Here is an 18931-nt window from a genome sequence, read left to right as displayed (position 1 = left end):
CTGTTTGGTGTTAATTAGCTTCATTGAACAGAGTTTAGAGCTGAAAGACTTTCTGGGAATTAAATCCTGGTCGCTTGTGGATCACATTAAAGAAAGTGTTTGTGGGTGAACTGATGACAAACGCTCAACTATTTGGTCATTTCTTTATTCTAAAAAAAAAAAAAAACATTTCTCAAACACAAACAGTTCAGTTTCCACAATGTAAACAACTTCTCACATACGTTACACACAAGCAGTTTTTGGAGGAAGGAACAAATGTAAGAAAACAAGTCCGAGCAAAGTCACTTTAAAGCCAAACGCAGTGATGGAGCGAGTCCACTCAGTGCTGCCTTCAGCTGGACGCTGGAGGCCTCTGCAGACTGAACAGGTTACAGAAACCAGACATGTGACCCCACGTCTGTGAAAAAGGCAGTGATACAGGCAGCTGGACTGTGGAGACGAGGACAGATTCGGTCCAAAAGAAACCAGAACTAAGTGTTGAAGGTGTCACAGACAAATACGGTTTCAGTCATTTGTTTGTGAAGTTGTGAATTCGTCGCCTCGGGATGCGTTGAGCCCAAAACACCAGCGAGGAAGCAGAAAACTGCACAGTGGCAGGACAACAACAACAAAAAAAAAACACGCATTTCCAGATGCTTCATTTGCTAAATTAATCGAGCGGCTGACGCTACAGCAGAAGCTTCCTCCTGATCTCCTTTGACCTCAGAGTTGTCTTTGTAAATTCATATTTTTAATCATTCGAACATCCTGGTAACTGAACAACAACCAAACAGCTGGTTTGGACGTCCTACAAAAACGATTTCCCGACTATCTCCCAAACTGTCCTTCAGTTTTCTTTAGTTTTGAACACAGACAGCCAACAATGTCAAACACTGTTCTCAACTGGAGACAGTGGAACTCTGGGACAGTGTGCTTTTAAAGCAATAACAGACTTTGGCAGAACATTTTCTTTTTTTCCAGTGGACACAAATCTGTCGGAGGTCAGAGTAGATCGAGTTTAAACACCGAGGCTACCGTTCTCAGTTGCTCCTCAGAGCGGCCGGTGTCGGAGGGGCGACCGCTGAAATGTTCCTCTTAAAGCAGTGGGACGTTAAACACTGTAGCAGGCCACCGAATCATGTGTTAAAGGCTCTTTTTCTCCTCAGTGCTCAGTCAATAATCATCATAATAAAGTATGCACGACCTAAACTACGTACAGTCACTACGTGCCTACCTAGGGCTCACCTTTAAAAGTCTAGTCAAACAAAGGGAAACATCACTCCAGTTAACACTAGTAATACATGGCTATGTGAGAAGACGGAGCTCTGGGGCCTCCCGCTCTTCCGTTTCCATTTTTTGCCCGATTAGGAACCAACAGATTCGTCGACAACCATTAAAAAACCAGAACAATAAACTCGTGGAGCTTTTTGCTCCTATTTGAGGCTCCAAGTTTTAAAGCAAAGCTGCAAAGGAGACATTTCTTCACATGCTTTCCACGGCGGGAGGAGCAGGTTTGGCTCAGATGTGGGCGACTCGTCCTCGTCGTTTCTCTTTTATTTCTGTTTCCTGAAGGTTGTTTGGATGACTTGATATCTGCCCAGTGGAACCTACCCTATAGATATTTATATATAGAGAGTGTGAGTGTGTGTGTGTATGTGTGTGTTCAACCGCATTCCTCTGCAATCCAGATGTGCAGCAGTTGCCATGGAGACGAGCAGGTGGGTCTGCTCTGGGTGGTCATGGCTTTCTTCAACAGCTTGATGATCCAGTGTCTCTTTGTTCAGTGAAGTGTGTGCAGGTAGATTGGAGCTGTTTGTGTGCGTGTGTGTGTGTGTGTGCGTTAGAGAGCTGTGTACTGGAGGTAGGTGTTTGTTAGTACAGTAAAGGGGCTTCAGGTCACCCAGGGGGTCCTCACACTCTTCCTGACACATTTCTCAGAGCGGCGGCGGCGGCGTCACCGTTGGGACCTGAGCAGTCGATGGTGTGGTGAGCGATGGTCCCAGGAATGAAGGCTTGGAGTGATGATGGAGTTACAAGGTGAAGGAGTTTCTCTGAGACGACAAAGATTCGTGTCTGTGTGTTTGCATGCTAACGTGTGTGTGTGTGTGTGTGTGTGTTTCTATCCCTACTGTCATATCTGTGTGTATCAGTGCGAGTTGGGCTGCTCCACTTTGAGCCCGACCAGTGATGGAGGCATCTGCACTGCAGCGGAGGAGGAAGAGGAGGAGGAGGAGGAGGAGGAGGAGCTGGGTGGAGAACCCCTGAGACTGGAGCTCCCGGTGGAGGTGGAGGAGGAGGTGACGGCGGGCCGGATGAGCGGCGGCGGGGGGTGGTTGTGGGGCGCTCGGTTCTGGAGCGGGCGAGTCTGGAGGGGAGGCGGCTGGCGGAGGAGGCTCGGCGGGGCGGAGGGGGGAGCCGGGCGCAGCAGCGGGGGAGGCTGGGAGAGGGAGGAGGGGGTCTGGGTGGAGGAGGGAGGAGAGGAGCCGCCGGGGGTGTCCGTGGGAGAGTCCTCCATTTTGACCTGAGGAGACAGACGAAGGAGGGTGAGAGTCTGATTCAACCACAGGCAGCAGGTGTTGCTCTTATAGCAGTCTCTAGTTGGAGGATGCTAATGATCGATCTTTCGTGCTATCAAATTGTTTTTATCAAACGATTACAGATAAAATTAATTCAGCTGGCTCTCTCGTTACTCTGTGGTCTCAGCGAAGTCCTGCCCACAGCTCGATCTGATTGGCTACACATCAGGAGTAATAGCCAATCAACTCTGAAAGCTACTGTTCACAGACAAGGTGAGGTCACAGATGTAGCTCAAGTTGTAATAAACACCACAACCTGATACCAACATGGCCACTGGAACTGAATTTGCTGACGATGCTAGGCTAATGCTATCACTAAGAGGCTTGTTGTGTCTCAGCTTACTTCAGGAAGACGTTACAGCTAACGCTATCTGGAGCGCTGTAGCGTCTTCCTGAAGTAAGATCAGCTTTACAAATCAGGACATGTGTTGCTTTTACAGCCACTAAGCTAGGCTAACAGCTAAGTTAGGAGGCAGCCACAGACTACCCTGGCCCAAAGCCTGGAAAACAATAATAAATAATGCTTACAGACGTGGGTTATAATGGGGAGTAAAAAGTACTAGAACAGTGAAACAAGAGCAGACGTAACTGTTGAATCTCAATCAGTTGATCTCAAAGTAAACAGAGGAAATTGTTTTAGCATCACGTGATGCTCTGACATCATCATTCCTATTCTTATTGTATATTTTTGGTTGTAGTTATCGTTATTATTGCAGTAGTCTAGTTATGAATGACAGGTTCTCTGCTATCACAAAATGTTAATACATAATATTTTATGTATGTTGGTTCCAAATATCAGTTTTGATTGCCAGTAGTCACTATCAGGTCTGAAACAACCACATCAGTCGATTCACAGAGGATTTGTTTCAAACACCTGCAGTAGATCAGTGCCCACCTACAGACCTGCGAGGCCTCTTGGACGTGTAAAATATAACACTAGTCTAAGGAGAACCACAGGAGATGGAGATAGTTGGAAAGGAGTTGTGGGTAAATTAAAGTAAGGAGCTAAAGTTCAAAGATGGGAAGTTAAAAAAGACAAATGTTAGCTCACTGAGCTTTAAACACCAACAGGAGAGAACCTCGTCTTACAACCAGCAGCTCTTCCTGTTCCGTCAGCTTTGTTCTATAAGTCGTCTTGAGTAGCTGAGAATGAGGCTCAGAAAACCTCCACCAACTTTCACATGCTATTGAAAACACATGTTGCACTGGTGACGTGTTCCTCCACTACCATGAACACGCAAACTGAAGTTTGTCATGTGGCACATCCATCAAAGCGTTTCTTCATGAGGTCTCAGTATTTTTTTCAATTGTTTGCGATGACAGCAGTGTGTATATATACACAGAGCTACAAACACCAGCAGTGGCAGCGAGCATCTATTCAACACTCTGGTGAGCTGAAAAATGTTCAGCTTTGGTAAAATGTCGCCCTCATCACTTTTACCCACACATCTAGTCACAATGAAGGAAGGGCAGGACAAATAAACAACGACCAACTGCTAGATTCTACCTGTAGGACTGCTAAACAACAGCTAAACAACAACAGAGCAGACGTTAACACTGCTGCTGTTGTCCAAGTACTCTTATCTGTACCAGATTTATCAGAATGTTAATCTGAAAAGCAATTCTTACAGGAGTATTTCTTTCACCAGGTGAGCAGCAGTCAGTCAGCTGATCATTACTGGTGACACATTACTTCAGATCACAGCAACCAAAGCACCTTAACTGAAACAACGCTTAGCCTCCTAAAACTACATTTTACTGGCAATGAAACGTATCAGTCGACCTCTTACAGTCCTGCTGCCCTAAATACTCACTTAAGCAACAAATGAGTATTAATCCACAGTTTAATCAACTTTTATTTCCTGCTTTTTTGTTTAGAAGATTCAATTTTCGTCTCAACTTATGCCGACTGAACACAGATGCTTTCCATCATGATGCCAAGATCAAGATCAGACTGGTTTTCAGAGGCAAGTTTTATTCTGTTTTTCTATTCTATTGTTCCTTTATTTAATCAAACTCATTAAGAGAATGAATTGATATCAGACTTATCCTTTACTAGATTTTTTTATCATATATTTGATCATTTATTAAGAGTAAAAGGTGTAGTTAAGGTCTAATAAATATATAAATTGAACTATATTCTGCTGACCAACACAACCAGATGATCAGTGAGGTTTTCTGTCACTGTCTTTAACTCATTTAGAAATGAGTTTAGAAATGGCCAGTTTTAAATACAAGATTAAATATAGTGTTTCAGAATAAAAACATCCAATACTTTGTTGTGAACCTTCTCCATCTTTTTCTTAAATAACACTATTTTGTATATATTTACAGATTAATTTCCAGTATTTTGTACGACATCATCATCAGTCAGAGGCTATGAATGAGCTGTCTAATGTCCTGCGTGTTGTGTTCCTGGCTTCACCTCGTCCTCCTCTGCGCCTCCATCTGTAGCTGCTGCCATCTCCTCGCTGCTCCTCCTGGGGTCTCTCTGGTCTCGGCTGGTGGCCACCTGCTCGGCCGCCCACTCCCTCAGCACCTCGTCCAGGTTGAAGCGGCGCCGGTAGCTCACGAAGAACGAGCTCACCTGATCGGGCGGGGAGAGACAGCGGGTTAGAGAGGGAATGAACGATGACCGAAAGTTGTGCTGCGTTCAAGGACACGCGGAGGCGAACATTAGAGGGCAGAAGACAAATGAAAGGAGGGATAATGGAGATTATAGTTATCCTCTCAGGGAAAATGCTAGACGGAGGGATGAGGGAGGAATTGGAGAAGAGATGAAAAGCTGATAGACGGCTCACACAAGCAACCTGCTGGATGGAGGGTTAGACTGAGGTCAGAAAAACACATCACAAGAGGTGATCTTCACAAATATTCAACATCTGAGAGAGGAGAAGCTCACCTGAGCTGGTGTCTTAGTTCCTATCACTTCGGCGATGGCTGTGAAGTCTTTCCCGTAACGGCGGATAGCTGGAGAGGAGACGTCAGGTTAATGTCGCGCATGTGTGTCATTCACAACAACTTAGTGGCAACAAAAACAGCCTGTTGTGTTTCTGTCTGCCAGAGAACTGTGGAGGAGAGACACTAACGGTGAAGTATGACGAGCTCGGCTTTTGATCCACGTTTACCGTTAACCTCCATCTGAGATCAGCTGGCTGACTGCACCTGTTCTCTTCCAGGTCACGCTCACGTCATGGCACACATTCATGTGCTCCAGCTTTCCTTTCTGCCGTTTGAGCAGCTGCAGTAGATGGAGGTCATGCTTTGCTCAAAGGCACACAGACTGCAGCAGCAGCCGGAAGATCTTATCGACCATTTGTGGGTTTGAACTGAGGAGCCTTTAGTGTCTGCTGCTGTAAATCCCAACTTTTCTCACACTGATTCTCAAACTTCTTTCTCATGCCCCCAAGAGTTACTGCGACTGCAAATTAGTTTTAGTGTCTAATTCAACATGAATGACGATTAAGCCGAGACAAGAGGACGTGGATTTGACTATTATGTTCACACATTCTCTCAGTTTTTTACTTTTCCTGTCAAAAATATGACTTCTTGTAGTTTTCATGTCACGTTAATATCTGAGTAAATCAGCACAGTCTTGTTTGGCTACAAGAATCAGATTCACTCTCCTTGTTAGGTCTCTTAGCTTCTGTAAATCACTGTATTTTAATGACACGTCAGAGTCCAGTGTGTGTAAATCAGATTTAATAACCCATCAGCTGGTAATTAATGTTTTCTTGCTCATTTCAACAACAGTGTCTGACTCATATTTAGTGTGATAACATTCAGTCAGGACTACAAGCAAATTCCGAGGACAGGGTGTCACTGAATACAGTGCTCTGTATCCATAGCAACAAACAATAAGACACCCTCACATCAGCCATGAATCCTCCACTAATGAACACCACTGAATGACCCTTTATAAGAAAACTGTGAGTCTTTCATTGATGGAGTGTGACGGAGACAGCCGGAGCAGAAGCAACTTTGCTTCACCTGAAGCTCCGAGTCAGTTTATCTACAGCTGGAATCTGAATCCCAGCAGCTTCGGCTGTTCATTTCAGCTGCATTTTATCTCAAGTAAAGCATTTAGAAGACGTATTCTTTAAAAAAAGAAAAACAAAAGAGGTCAAACTCTAATCCTTTGCCCTTTTTTTTCCTGATCTAAAATCTCTCGTACCAACCAGTGAGTGACATGAACTAAACTCAGGAACACATTTTTTGTGCAGTTTTGTTTTCTGCATTTTCTACCATGTTTGAAAAACCTGAAAATGACACAAATGAATCAGATAATGGAAACAAAAACTACAGCAGAAATAGTTTTTTCACACTAGCGGTTACAAAACTATCTTGCATAGTTTTGTAACTGCAAAACTCTTTAGCAACTTAGTCTGCAAAGTAGATGATCTGCTGATGATTTATATCATTTAGTTCTTTTTAGAACAAAACCACATTGAATCAAATAGTAAATTATCCCTAATTTTAATTGAGCTGTTTGTTCTCTCTTTAGACTTGTCATTAACTTTGTCTAATAGCAGCAACATTTACTCTCTTCTCCTTCAAAACACGTGTAACGTTCCTAGAAACAGGTTCATTTTCTGACCACCCATAAGAAAAAAAAAAAACATCATTTGACAAGTACCCTTTGCAATATGCCCAGACAACAGACGTATTCAACAATGGAGAAATAATTCAGGAGTGTGTTCTTACATCCAACTAACACCTGCAGTACAGCCAGTTCCTGTGTGTGTAGAACATGAATATGAATGTGTGGACTACACATCTGGCCGTGAATGTGAGGTAGGAGGATGAGAGCTGGCAGCACGAGGTGACTCTGAAGGAGGGGAAGGGAGGTGACGCTTCAGCCTCTACTCACCCTGCACAGCCAGGAGCTGCTCCTCTGTGGTCCAACGAGAGTTCATCTTCGGGGCAGGCTGGGGAGAGAGAGGGAGAGAGAGAGAGATTAAAGTGTGAGACAGGTAGGTGGTAGGAAAGAAGAGGAGAGACAGGGATGGAGATGGCAGCATGAGAGCAATGAGCAGATTAAGACTAATCTTGGTCCCACAAGGGGTGAAATAATATCAGGAGGGAGTTGAGGAAGGGCAGAGTGAATAAATGAAAGAGGAGAAGAACAAACTGGAGGGGGATCAGAGAAGGAGAAAAGTGACTACAGTCAGGAGAGAAAAATCAATGAGGCGACAGATGAGGGAGCATGCGGAAAGAAGGGAGTGAAGGGAGGACTTACCTCAGTAGGTTTTAATGTATCAACACCCTCAGTTAGACTATGCTTCAGACTGCTGTTGTTCTGTTTAATAGACTGAACCTAAGAGGAAGAGTGGAGGGAAAAGAGGGGACAATGAGGGAGGATTTAGCTCCTGGAAACAAAGCAGCCACTCACTGATACGTTATGTTAACATCATGAAGATCTGGAGGAGGTTGTTTTTCACATTTACAAACAGAAACCCGGCTGATGTTCCTTAAAAGCAACCGTTGCTTCATCAGATCCTCCGTATATTTTAAATGCATTCACACCCTATCATCCGATGACCAAAGATGGATTAAAGGTCATATTACAAGTACATACCTGTCTCTTGAGTGAAACCAGCTGCGTGTCCAGCTGACGTATAGTCAGGACGCCAGAATCATGGGAGGCCGACAGAGACATGATGTCGCCCTGGTCCAGGTGCATGCCTTTGGGTGGCCTGCGACGGGCTCTGAGCGGGTGGTGTCTGTACTGAGCCCCGATGCTCTCCTTCTTCACTGGCCCAGAGCGACTGGGGGTGGCTTTGTCGGAGCTGGTGCTGCTGGGGTTCTGTTTCACTGCCTGCTTGGATCGGAATGATACATTTTCACCGAACAGCGAATCAAGAAGGCAGCATTACATTTATGTATAATAAATGATGTTCGAAAAAGGATGCAGGAAATATCGATTTAGCCGGGCTGATCTCTTCAGGCAAGACACGACAAGCAGAACACAAAAATGTTTTTATCTGAGCATGCACACACTTGTTCACCTCTTTCTTGGCGTCAATCTCAAAGTCACTGTCACTGCCTGGGTCTCCTTCCTCCAACTCGTCATTACTGCAAGACAAAAAAAAGCTATTAAACACAAGTCCCCCATGCTTAAGCTTCTCCCCTGCCCTATTATCCAAATTAAAACCATGATTTCATCTAAAGTTATGTCCGAAATTCTCAAAAATGTCATCAAAATGACAAGAAATAATATCAATCTGGCTCATTTCTATTCATGAGACTCGTTTCCCAGGATGACATGCTCATCGAGTGTCATCTAGCAAAGAAGTTTTGTAAATGTCAGATCTCAGATGAGTAGTTTCTGAGCACTTGATGGTTCCCTCCTGCTCAGTTCCTCCTCCAGTATTCACTCTTCCCTCTGTCCATTCATCCCAGCCCTCTCCTCACTCCTCTCAATCTTTGCACACAGTTTCTGCAGAGGTTCAGTAAAGTTTCATGGCATTTCAAACCTGTCATCTTTCTCTCGCTTGTTAACCAGCCTCCTGGCCTGACGGTCCATGACGGAGGTCCTGGTCCTGGTCTTCTTCCAGCTGTAGTAGTACTTCACCAGGCTGGAGATCATTTTGTCTGGAAGCTACACACAAGAAGAAAAAAATATGAGGTGCTTTTTAACTGATCTTGCACATATTTATGTAATTAATAGTCACTAATGATGTGTTTCTCTGTCTTGTACCATCTGCTGGATGCGGTGGAAGCTCTTTCCATGGAAGCTGAAGGCCTGTTCAAATAACACTTTATCCTCGACTGTCCACTCGTCTGGGAAGGGGGTGAAGTTGGCCAGGTCGGCCAGTGAGCGCTCCACATCGTGTTTGTGCCATAACAACATGCCAAGAGCCTGGAGGATTGGAGAGGATGGAGACAGAGTCAGTGACAGGTCAGTGACAAAAAAGGAGACATTTACATACTTTAATGTGTTTTTTCTGATGCAGTTTGATGAGAAAAACTTTGATCTGTATTCTACATGAATGTATCGTACCTGCTCCATGTTGTATCCATGTTTCTCTTTAGCCATCAGGATGTACTCGTCCACTGGAAGAAAACATCAACAAAAGGGAGAAGTTGGTAAAGAAGGAGAACATCAAACACCATTAAAGAGAACCACAAAGAAAGAAGAAAGGCAATATTCAGAAACGGAAATAGATGAGAGATCAGAAGGGCAGGAGAGTGAAAGAACATGAATGCACAGGAAGAGACAGAGAGAGCAGAGTTTTAATTGCTATCCCCCAGTCAGCATATAGCCATTAAACTGAAGGTCAACTTGTTAAGCTTGTACCAATGAATGCAGGCTAAGGTAGGTGTGTGGAGCTTACACATGGCATCAGAGAGCTGACTGTTGGGACACCACACCAGCATGCTCCTCTGGTCCTTCTCATTGTAGCGGGTTGGACTGTCTGGTAATGAAAACAAAAAACACTTCTAAATCAATACATTATTTGAGGCTATACATATATATATATACACTTTAATCCCTTTTCTACTCTGTCATATCAACTTCAACCTTCTCTCCAACACCTCTATCTTCACATCCACCTTACAAACCTCATTAGTTTCTTGCTCCCTTCCCGTTTCACATTTTCTTCTGTCTAGAAACCATCCTTTGCTCCCTCTTCATTAGCAAGAAAAACGAGGTGACATGTCTGTCAGGGAACTCTTCTGGGGATTCAACACTTGTGCACCTGCTAAAACAGATGCCGGCTTTCGTGCTTGTCCTCTCCTCCGGTGCAATCTAACTGATGTCTCCGTGGAGGTTATGGCGATTGTTTTCCCACTGTCAAGCTATTTTTCATCTATTACTCATAGAGGGTATCGAGGTCTTTCACTGAGCACACTTTGGTTCTCTTTAATCCGTCATGAAATTGCATAAAAAGCCAAACTCTATTAATTATGATTCAACGGAGAAAATATGACGGCCATTTGTGTTCACTGAGGCAGATGTAACACATAAAGAGCACATTTTCTAATTCACAACTTTATCTTTGCAGTTTATAATTACATCTTTGTAAACCTCTCATCAAAGCAATGGAAATGGATGATCTTGCTTGTGTTGAATGTCGCCCATTTTTTAAACATCTCCGTGCCTGGACAAAGATGATAGTCCTCTAGCCTCCGCTTCTCTTCATTTTCCTGGTTTTCCACTGTTACATTAGTCATTTGACCTTCATTCTTCTACTTATCTGCATTCGCCTCCTTCCTCCATTTCAAGGTCCTCCACATTTCTCCTCACCTCTATGTCTCCTTCTCAGCCCTGATTTCCTCTCTCTCTCTATTCATCTGCAATTTTGCTGCTCACTGTCATCTCTTGTGCTCTCCTCCCTCCCGGCTTACCTGGTTTGAACTCGGGGATCTGAGCCTGGTAGTCTCCTCCCACTCTGATCATGCTGTCTGTAGGGGGAAGACATAAAATAAAGCTGAGTTTGTGTTTCCCGGAGAGGTACATACAGTGGTGGTAAAGACAGAGCAGTGCTACTTTAACAAGGCAGAAAACTTCCAAAGAAGTTGCAGAGCTGGACAGACTGGATCTTAAGACACAGCATGTATGAAACAAAACATGATTATATCAGTATTTTTCTTTCTCACACTATAGATGATTCTCTTTATCGTACTAATCTAACGGCATTCGGTGCTGGTTTATTTTATCTAGCCGCTGCCTCTGCAATAGCAAAACACGTAGGAGGACCACACACTAAGTCCTACAACTGAATTTACGTCCAGGAAGCTTTGGTCTTTTTACAAAATAACTGCTGCGTAAGTTTGATCATTTTTCCAGTTAGGTACACCGTAGAATCACACTGTTTTGTACCTAAAATGGCCAAAGACGCATTACAACAGATGGAAAACAGTTTGGTTAAACGGTTAATCCTGCCCCAAACCCTCTAACAAGTCTCTTTTGTGAAACCAAAGACAAAAAACTCTTAAAAACAGAGTTCTGCCATTGAAAAGTGCAATAAAATTTAACGATCTAATTATGGTTTTACACTCAAATTTATATATTGTGGGGTTTTGCTGAGGATACAGGTTAGCGGTGTTGGTCGGCATAGCCCGCTAAATTCTGTTTTTTCCCATGCAGTCTAACTTAATTGTGTCTGATTAGACATTGTGTGTCTACTTTTTCCGAGTTGTAAAAACAAAGACGGCAAAAAATGAAGAAAACACACAAAATCCAGCTGTGAAAATCTGCCATTCATATGTACAGCGCTGATTAATTTCTCCTAACAAAACATGTGATTAAATAATCAATCACCTGCTGATCTGAATCAGGCAGATCTGTGTTTATCTCATATCACCATTCCTCAATTACCATTTAAGCAATAATTGGAATAATTACATACGTGAGATTTGCTGTGTTGGTTGGTTGTTGTGCAGGTTTTTAATCATAGAGTTTAACTTTTTCTGGCCAACAAACATAATCCACATGACATATGCTATAATAACATATATATTTCCATCCACATTGCTGCTCTCAAACTGAGAGAAACCCATACAGATGGAGCATGAGAGAGGGAAGAGTAACAGCGGATGGCAGTCATTAAGCAATTAGTGCTGTGGTAAACCTAGAAAGACGCAGAAGAGAAGGGGAGAGGGTGGAAATCGAGGAGTGAAGCGAGACTATGCGAGAAGCAGGGAAGCCGACCAGAGGGAGGAAGAGACAGATTACTGTTTCCTCGGGGACAGAGGACAGGAAGGGAGGAGGATGATAGAAACATGAGTACAGTGCATTCAGAAAGTATTCAGACCCCTATGTTGCAGCCTGATGCTGAAGTCATTTCAATTCATTTTCCCCTCATCAGTCTGCACTGAATGCCCCATCATGACAAAGCACAAACTGAATTTTAGAGGTTTTTACTCTACTATCAGTATCAATATAAACATTTGTACTTAGTATTTAGTCGAAGCATCCTTTGGCAGCTACTATAGCACTGACTCTTCTAAGGTATGTAGGTTCTCGTCTGAGGTGGAATTGTTGCAGCAGCAATGACAAAATAATTAACTCGTTTATTTATGGCTCACAAATGTTTCTACGTCTGTCTCACAGCTCTTGTAGCTTAAATACAAACAGCACAAGTGTCTAAGGGGAAATATCTCACTAGCTCACACATGATGTGTCAACATTTAGGAAAATACACTTTTATTGAACATAATAAACGTATAATCTTTAAAACTGACACTTACTGAACAAAAAAAAATGTGTGACCCTTATATAGAAAAATCCCATACCACAAATACTAAAACATTTAAAAAGCCTGGAGTCTGAGCCTCCAACCAGAGCATCCTCAGACTCTCAGCTCTCCCTGGTACAATACTATGCAACATTAATATCTCTGCGAGGGAATCTGTCATTTGTCTTTGAGACAGACAGCTTTCGCACATGGAGTACCTACTATCTTTGTATTAAGATGGATCTTCCAAACGTTGTTTATCCCACAGATATGTTTCCCTGCATATTCCTATCACATGACTGTGTCTGCTGCGATATACTTTGCAATCCTGATTTGAAGTTGCAGGACCGTTTTTCCTTCACTGTATGATAACAAATCCGTGTTCAGATACACTCGCGTTATTGTTGACACCTCCACAGTGCTGGTGTTATCATTGTTGTGCTGACATTGTCAGGTGAGTGCAAAGTTTATCCTCTATGTGCTTTTCTCACAGGTGTGTGAACTGACCTGGATATGAAGCGTGCGTGGCGCAAAATAATAACATTAGTTTCTGAAGAGATAAGACAGAGCTCTCCCCTCCTCCACACCTCTACTCATAAAAAACTTAAGAAAAAAGCTCAAACCAGCAGCGGTGGTCATATTTCACCTATTCTTCTCTGCAGATTCTCTCAAACTGTCAGGTTGGATAGGGACTGTTGGCGGACAGCCATTTTCTGGTCTCCCCACAGACAACAATTTCCCTGAGGTACCCTACCAAAGGGATCAATAAAGTTCTATCTCATCTAAGATGTTTGATCTTGTCCAGATCAGGGCTTTGGCTGAGTGAATGATGGACTTGTACAGTTGTCCCTAATCCACTCAAGTGTTGTATTGGCTGTGTGATGAGGGCCATTGTCCTGCTGGAAAGCAGACCTTTGGCCTGAGTGCTCTGGAGCAGGTCTTCATCAAGGACATCTCTGTACTTTGCTTCCATTCAGTCTTCCCTCACCCTTGACCATTGTTCCTGTCCTTTAGCAATTTCCCTGAGGTCTTGTACCTAAGGGATCAAATAAAGTTTTATTCTAAGTTGGTTTTTTTTTTGTTTTTTTTACTCCTTGCAGCTGAAAAAAAACAATGGCATGATGCTGCCACCACTATGCCTCTTCCCAACATTGGAGCATGATGGTGGCAGCATCATGCAGGATGACACTGTCACTACCGTGCTTCACTGTTAGGATGGTATTGGGCAGGTGATGAGCGATGGCTGGTTTCCCCCAGATGTGATTTCATTCAAAGCCTTCATGTGTCTTTCGTGTCTTCCGTCCAGCCACTTTGCCGTGACGTCCAGATTGGCAGAGTACTGGCGTGATGGTTGTCCTTCTAGAATTTTCTTGCATCTTCACACAGGATCTCTGGAGCTCAGCCAGAGTGACCATCAGGTTCTTTGTCACCTCTGTTACCAAGGCCCTTCTTTTCCGATTGCCCAGTTTGGCTAAGCAGCAGGTTTTCTTTCTTTTTAAGAATTATGGGGCCACTGTGCTCAGTGCAGTAGATGTTTCAACCTTCTAAACCTCTATGCCTTGAAACAGTCCTGTCTCTGAGTTCCTTTGACCTCATGGCTTAGTTTTTGCTCTGATATGTATTGTCACCTGTAGGACCCTACATAGACAGGTGTCTATGCAAATCATGCCCAATCTATTGATTGTGCAATCTATTGATTAGACTCCAATAAAAGTGTAGAAGCATCTCAGAGATGATCAAGAGAAAGGCACCTGAGCTAAACTCCAAGTATTACAGCAAATGGTGTGAATATTTACATCAGTGTCTTATTTCAGTTTTCCTTTTATAATAATAATAATATTCAGTTTTTGGCTTTTTGGCTCTTGGGAAACTGAGTGCAGATTGATGAGGGGAAAAATTAATCTGAATAATTCTGGCATAAGGCTGAAAGAGAGAATGGAGGACAAAGATGTATGTGGGCAGAGGATAACAAGGATGAAGAGTGTGGGAAGGGGCTGGAGCCAAGAAGGAGGGGATGACAGAGCAAGCAGTGTACAGGGACAAGAGTAGCACTGCAGTGATGCAATTAATACACCCAGTAACAGCTGGTATGATGCTTCTGTACCATTACTATGTCTGTGTGTGGCTAATGTACAAACGCTATGCAATGCTTCATTTTAGAATATCAGAACATTCGTAGTTGTCATGATGTGAAATCAGTGGCTAACTTGGAGGGAAGTGAATCTATAAGTCAGTACAATATATTTTTTTTAAATGTGCGTCTACCGTGAGCATGCTCTTCATCGCTGCTCTCCTCCTCAGAGTGTGGTTGGCTGTTGCCGTTGGTTACAGTTTTGGCTCTGCTCCTGGACAGGACCCCGGCCCCCGAGCGCTCCATCACTGAGGGCATGACTGCAACAAACACACACACACGCCCTAAATATAAAATTTCATGACTTGAACTCCACCATTCATCAACATCGCTCGCTTAAGTGTGACTAAATCTCCCATTAAACCATGAGTTAGTTCTTCTTTCATTAGTGTGTTGGCTGCGATTTGTTTTCACTTGAAACCCTATAAAACCCAATTCACTCTTGTAAAGTAGAGTGGTACCTTATGCTGCTAGCTTGGAGGCAATCCCATTAATTCCCTTGAGCTGGGTTTATTTTCCCAAACACTGCTTTTTCTGTACAAGAACTCATTCACACTGAACAGTTATCTTTCTATAACTCTCATTATCACACCACAAATCTCAGCATCACCTTATTACCGAGCATCTCTCTCTCATCAAAACGACCTGTCAACAGTTCAGCTGAGGGCACGAATTTCCCTGACACTGCCTCTATTTATTGTCTAAAACATGACTAATTGCTAGATTGTTTTGCTTAAGTGTAAATCCTCCTTCTTCCTCTGCCAAGCACCGACCTCAAAAAGCACATCCAGCCACAATCAACTGGCACTTCTTCATCTTGCTCATCACAGGACCCAAACTGATTAACTCAAGTCTTGCTTTGTTACTCCAGATAATTAAAAACATGCCTCTGTCATGGGGGCACCACCCACATTTCAAGAAACCCCAGAGCTGAAGTGTAGTCAACAAGTCAATGCTGGTGCTCTCTTTTCCTTATAACTGCCATTTGTACCTCTCGCTGCAGTCATTTTTTATACTATGTGTGGTCGCAGGAGGGCAATGCAGTGTTCTCTGACCCCCAGTATAACCTAAATGTTTAACGCTAAAGGTGTTTATAACAGACATGATTAATCAAATAGTTATAGACAGAAATTTCCATTAAGTGTTGTTGAGCAGTTACATTTTCTTTCACATGTTAGTGAATAAGGAAAAAACAATATAAACCCTCAAATCCAAAGAGATCCAGCACATTCAAAAGGCAAGGAAATGCATCCACACACGAGCAAACAAATGAGTGGCAGCATCTGTAAATCAGTGTGGAGGGGGAAAAAAAAAAAAAACGTGCCATGGATCACATGAGAGCCCTCCTGCATGAAGGGGGCTTTCGTTTCAAGTGTCATCCACAGTCGGTGCTATGTTATTACGTGACCAAGCCTCGTTTTTTTTTTTCGCCTCTCTGTCACTGTGTATAACCGGGCCAGTGGCACAAAGACTAGACGGTCACCTCAGGACACAAGCACAAAGTAACCCACCACAACTCGCTCCTTTACGCACGAACACGGTGCGGTTTACGAACCCAACATACACAAACACCGATCGGAGCATAAACACGCGTTGTTCCGGTGGATTGTGAACGCTTGATTTGCTTTCCCCACCCCGCCAGCAACTTCATCACCAGTGTCCTAACTTGAACCGCAGACAGAACAAAGCAGGGACGCGAAGTTATACGAGGACGGACTTACGTGCACCCTCGTGTTTAAACGTGACTAGTTATGCTCCTTGCGGGGCTCGATCCTCACAATCCGAGACCTTAAATCACATCTACTGAACTCCGAGCAGGACAATACAAGAGTCTGAGGCTCTCTGGAGGTCTTTGTCTATCGCTGGTGCAACCACCACCACCACCCCCCCTCAAAACTGAAGCATCTGCCCCCCCTTCAACTTCAACTCAAGCTGACATATCTCAAGCTTTTTGGAGGATATATTGAAGTTTAGGTAATCGATGAAACTGAGACTAGAAAGGAGGGGTGTGAATCCCTCCCCACTTCACTTTCAGGGAGTTTCAGTAGCCTCGATCACGGTCGCCTCGATCTGTTGCCTGATTAATCAACTGAGCAACATGAGCGATAAACTACGATCTATTGGCAGCAATGAGAGTCGCTCAATGCAACCTCTGATCAGGATATTTTTTACAACTTTTTTTTTTTTAAACTTACAATATAAATAAGACACCACATGCATTGCTGTACACAATCATGATTCATTGGCTTAGTTTTTTCAATATTGCACATTTCTTAGTGATGAACTTCCTCTTTTCATTTTTTTTAAATCACACTACAAATAACTACAGTGACTAATAAGGTGCTCATTCATCTCACAGAGTGACTTAAAAGTGGCTTATTTGTCACTAAAAATGAGTCATTTTTTTAACCATCCCTTCAAAATCGGTTTAATCTTTGGCTTCTGTGAATTAGTTTAGAATTACACATCGCTCCAAAAAAAAAAAAAAAGGCACCCACTATTCTTCCATCTGAGTCACGTTTAGGAGCTGAAATCAATATTTTAGCAGCTCATCAGTGAGCTCCGTGTCAGACTTTGAAGTCCTTTTGTTTTCCCCACGCTTACGTTGCTGTTACTACAACTACTGTCTGCCGCTGGCATGGAGTAAAAAAAAAAAAAAAAACTCGCTCTTTGGCTCACAATAAGTCAACTTGCCGGTCTGTTCCGGGACGTTAAACTACAAACGGTAGCAACGTGGTCGGTCGAAGTAATTCCTGACGGCTGAACAATAAAAAATAGGCGACATTTCTGCCCCCTCCTCCTTTCACCAAAGTGCAATTTTAAGTCTAGTTGGTCGCCGGGATGCTAACGTTAGCCGGCTAGCTTGCGGCTAGTACCCTCGCGTTACATTAGTAACGTTAATAGTTGGAAGTGGAGATAACAGTCACGCCGTACCTGTGTTTTCGTTTTCCCCCGCTTTCCACCGCACTCAAAAACTTCTCCCGAGCCTCCGTCCGCGCTTCCTAATCCTCCTCGAAGTGCCGGCAGGTAATTAATGCACCTAAAACGGCTTAATTCTCGCCTAATTGATGAGCACAGCCAGTACAATGAAGTGAACTGCATGGATAGATGGAAGCAGCCGGGGGAGACGGACAACACCCGCACCGGAGTGAGGTGGACATCCGCCGCGATGCCTCTCCCAAGCAGCCGTTTGGATTGACAAAAAGTAGTCCCGCGAAACTATTAACTTTGGCTAATATTCCCGTTGAACGTGTAGTTCAACAGACACGAGTGCTGTTGGTTTTATTGACAGCACGTTGTGTTGAAAAGCTTCGATTGTTAAAAAAATAAAAAATAAAAAAAGGGTAATTTTTTCTACTTGCTGGTTTATATCATAATCACTACACAATTTATGCAATTTAAATCGAACAGCAAACAAGATGTGGTTTTATTTTTTTATTAAAATAACAGCTTTTATAAAGTCTTAATCTGCCATCTATCAAAATCCCATAAATTAGGGACTACTTGCCAGTGTGTCGGCGGAGGGATTCGTCAGCTGTGCATCCCTGTGCTGAGGCAGGCTGTCCAGACTTGTACTAATGTATGCCTGGTGGAGAAAAGGGCAGGAGAGCGGGGCGACAATTGAACCGAGTGTGTGAGACTTTGTGCAAGAATGACTCAGATAAATAGCCTCAGTGCGCTGAGTTTATTATATTTTTTTATTTTTGTATTATTCAAAATAGTTCAAAGAGTTGCAGCCTGTGTGTGTGTGTGTGCATGTGTGTGCATGTGTGTGCACAGGTGGATGAGCAGAATAGGGAAGGCAGGATTTTTCTCTCACCTGATGCTGCCAATAAACACAATAACACACACAGAGAGAAGCTGCTGACATGTAGCAGCCTGTTACAAACTCCTCCAGCTTTTTTCTTTCTCTTTGGCATCACCACCACCTCCTCCTCCTCCTCCTCCTCTTCATCTTCATCTTCATCCCCTCGTTTCCCCACCTTATCTCCATCTCTCTCTCCCTTTTGCTGCCTCCTCCACCTCCTCCTCCAACACTTTCCTCCCTCCTGCCCTAATTC

At 43.4% G+C, this 18931-nt stretch overlaps 1 protein-coding gene across 1 annotated transcript; it reads right to left on the bottom strand.

The window, feature by feature from the left end:
- Nucleotides 1-126: 126 nt before the first annotated feature.
- Nucleotides 127-17821, bottom strand: rcor2 (REST corepressor 2). The gene is made up of 14 exons (XM_008286865.1): nucleotides 17805-17821; nucleotides 15005-15130; nucleotides 10908-10964; nucleotides 9893-9973; nucleotides 9559-9611; nucleotides 9256-9417; nucleotides 9032-9156; nucleotides 8564-8630; nucleotides 8134-8373; nucleotides 7795-7872; nucleotides 7426-7483; nucleotides 5458-5525; nucleotides 4981-5142; nucleotides 127-2500 (listed from the first exon to the last, which is right to left on the bottom strand). The coding sequence occupies exons 2-14, from the start codon at nucleotides 15126-15128 to the stop codon at nucleotides 2126-2128; spliced, it is 1650 nt and encodes a 549-aa protein (XP_008285087.1). The 5' UTR covers nucleotides 15129-15130; nucleotides 17805-17821; the 3' UTR covers nucleotides 127-2125.
- Between the last annotated feature and the right edge of the window lie 1110 nt (nucleotides 17822-18931).

This window comes from Stegastes partitus, unplaced genomic scaffold (assembly GCF_000690725.1).
Source record: "Stegastes partitus isolate 25-593 unplaced genomic scaffold, Stegastes_partitus-1.0.2 Scaffold474, whole genome shotgun sequence".
Classification (NCBI taxonomy): Eukaryota; Metazoa; Chordata; class Actinopteri; family Pomacentridae; genus Stegastes; species Stegastes partitus.
This window is presented reverse-complemented; position numbering and strand designations above follow the sequence as displayed.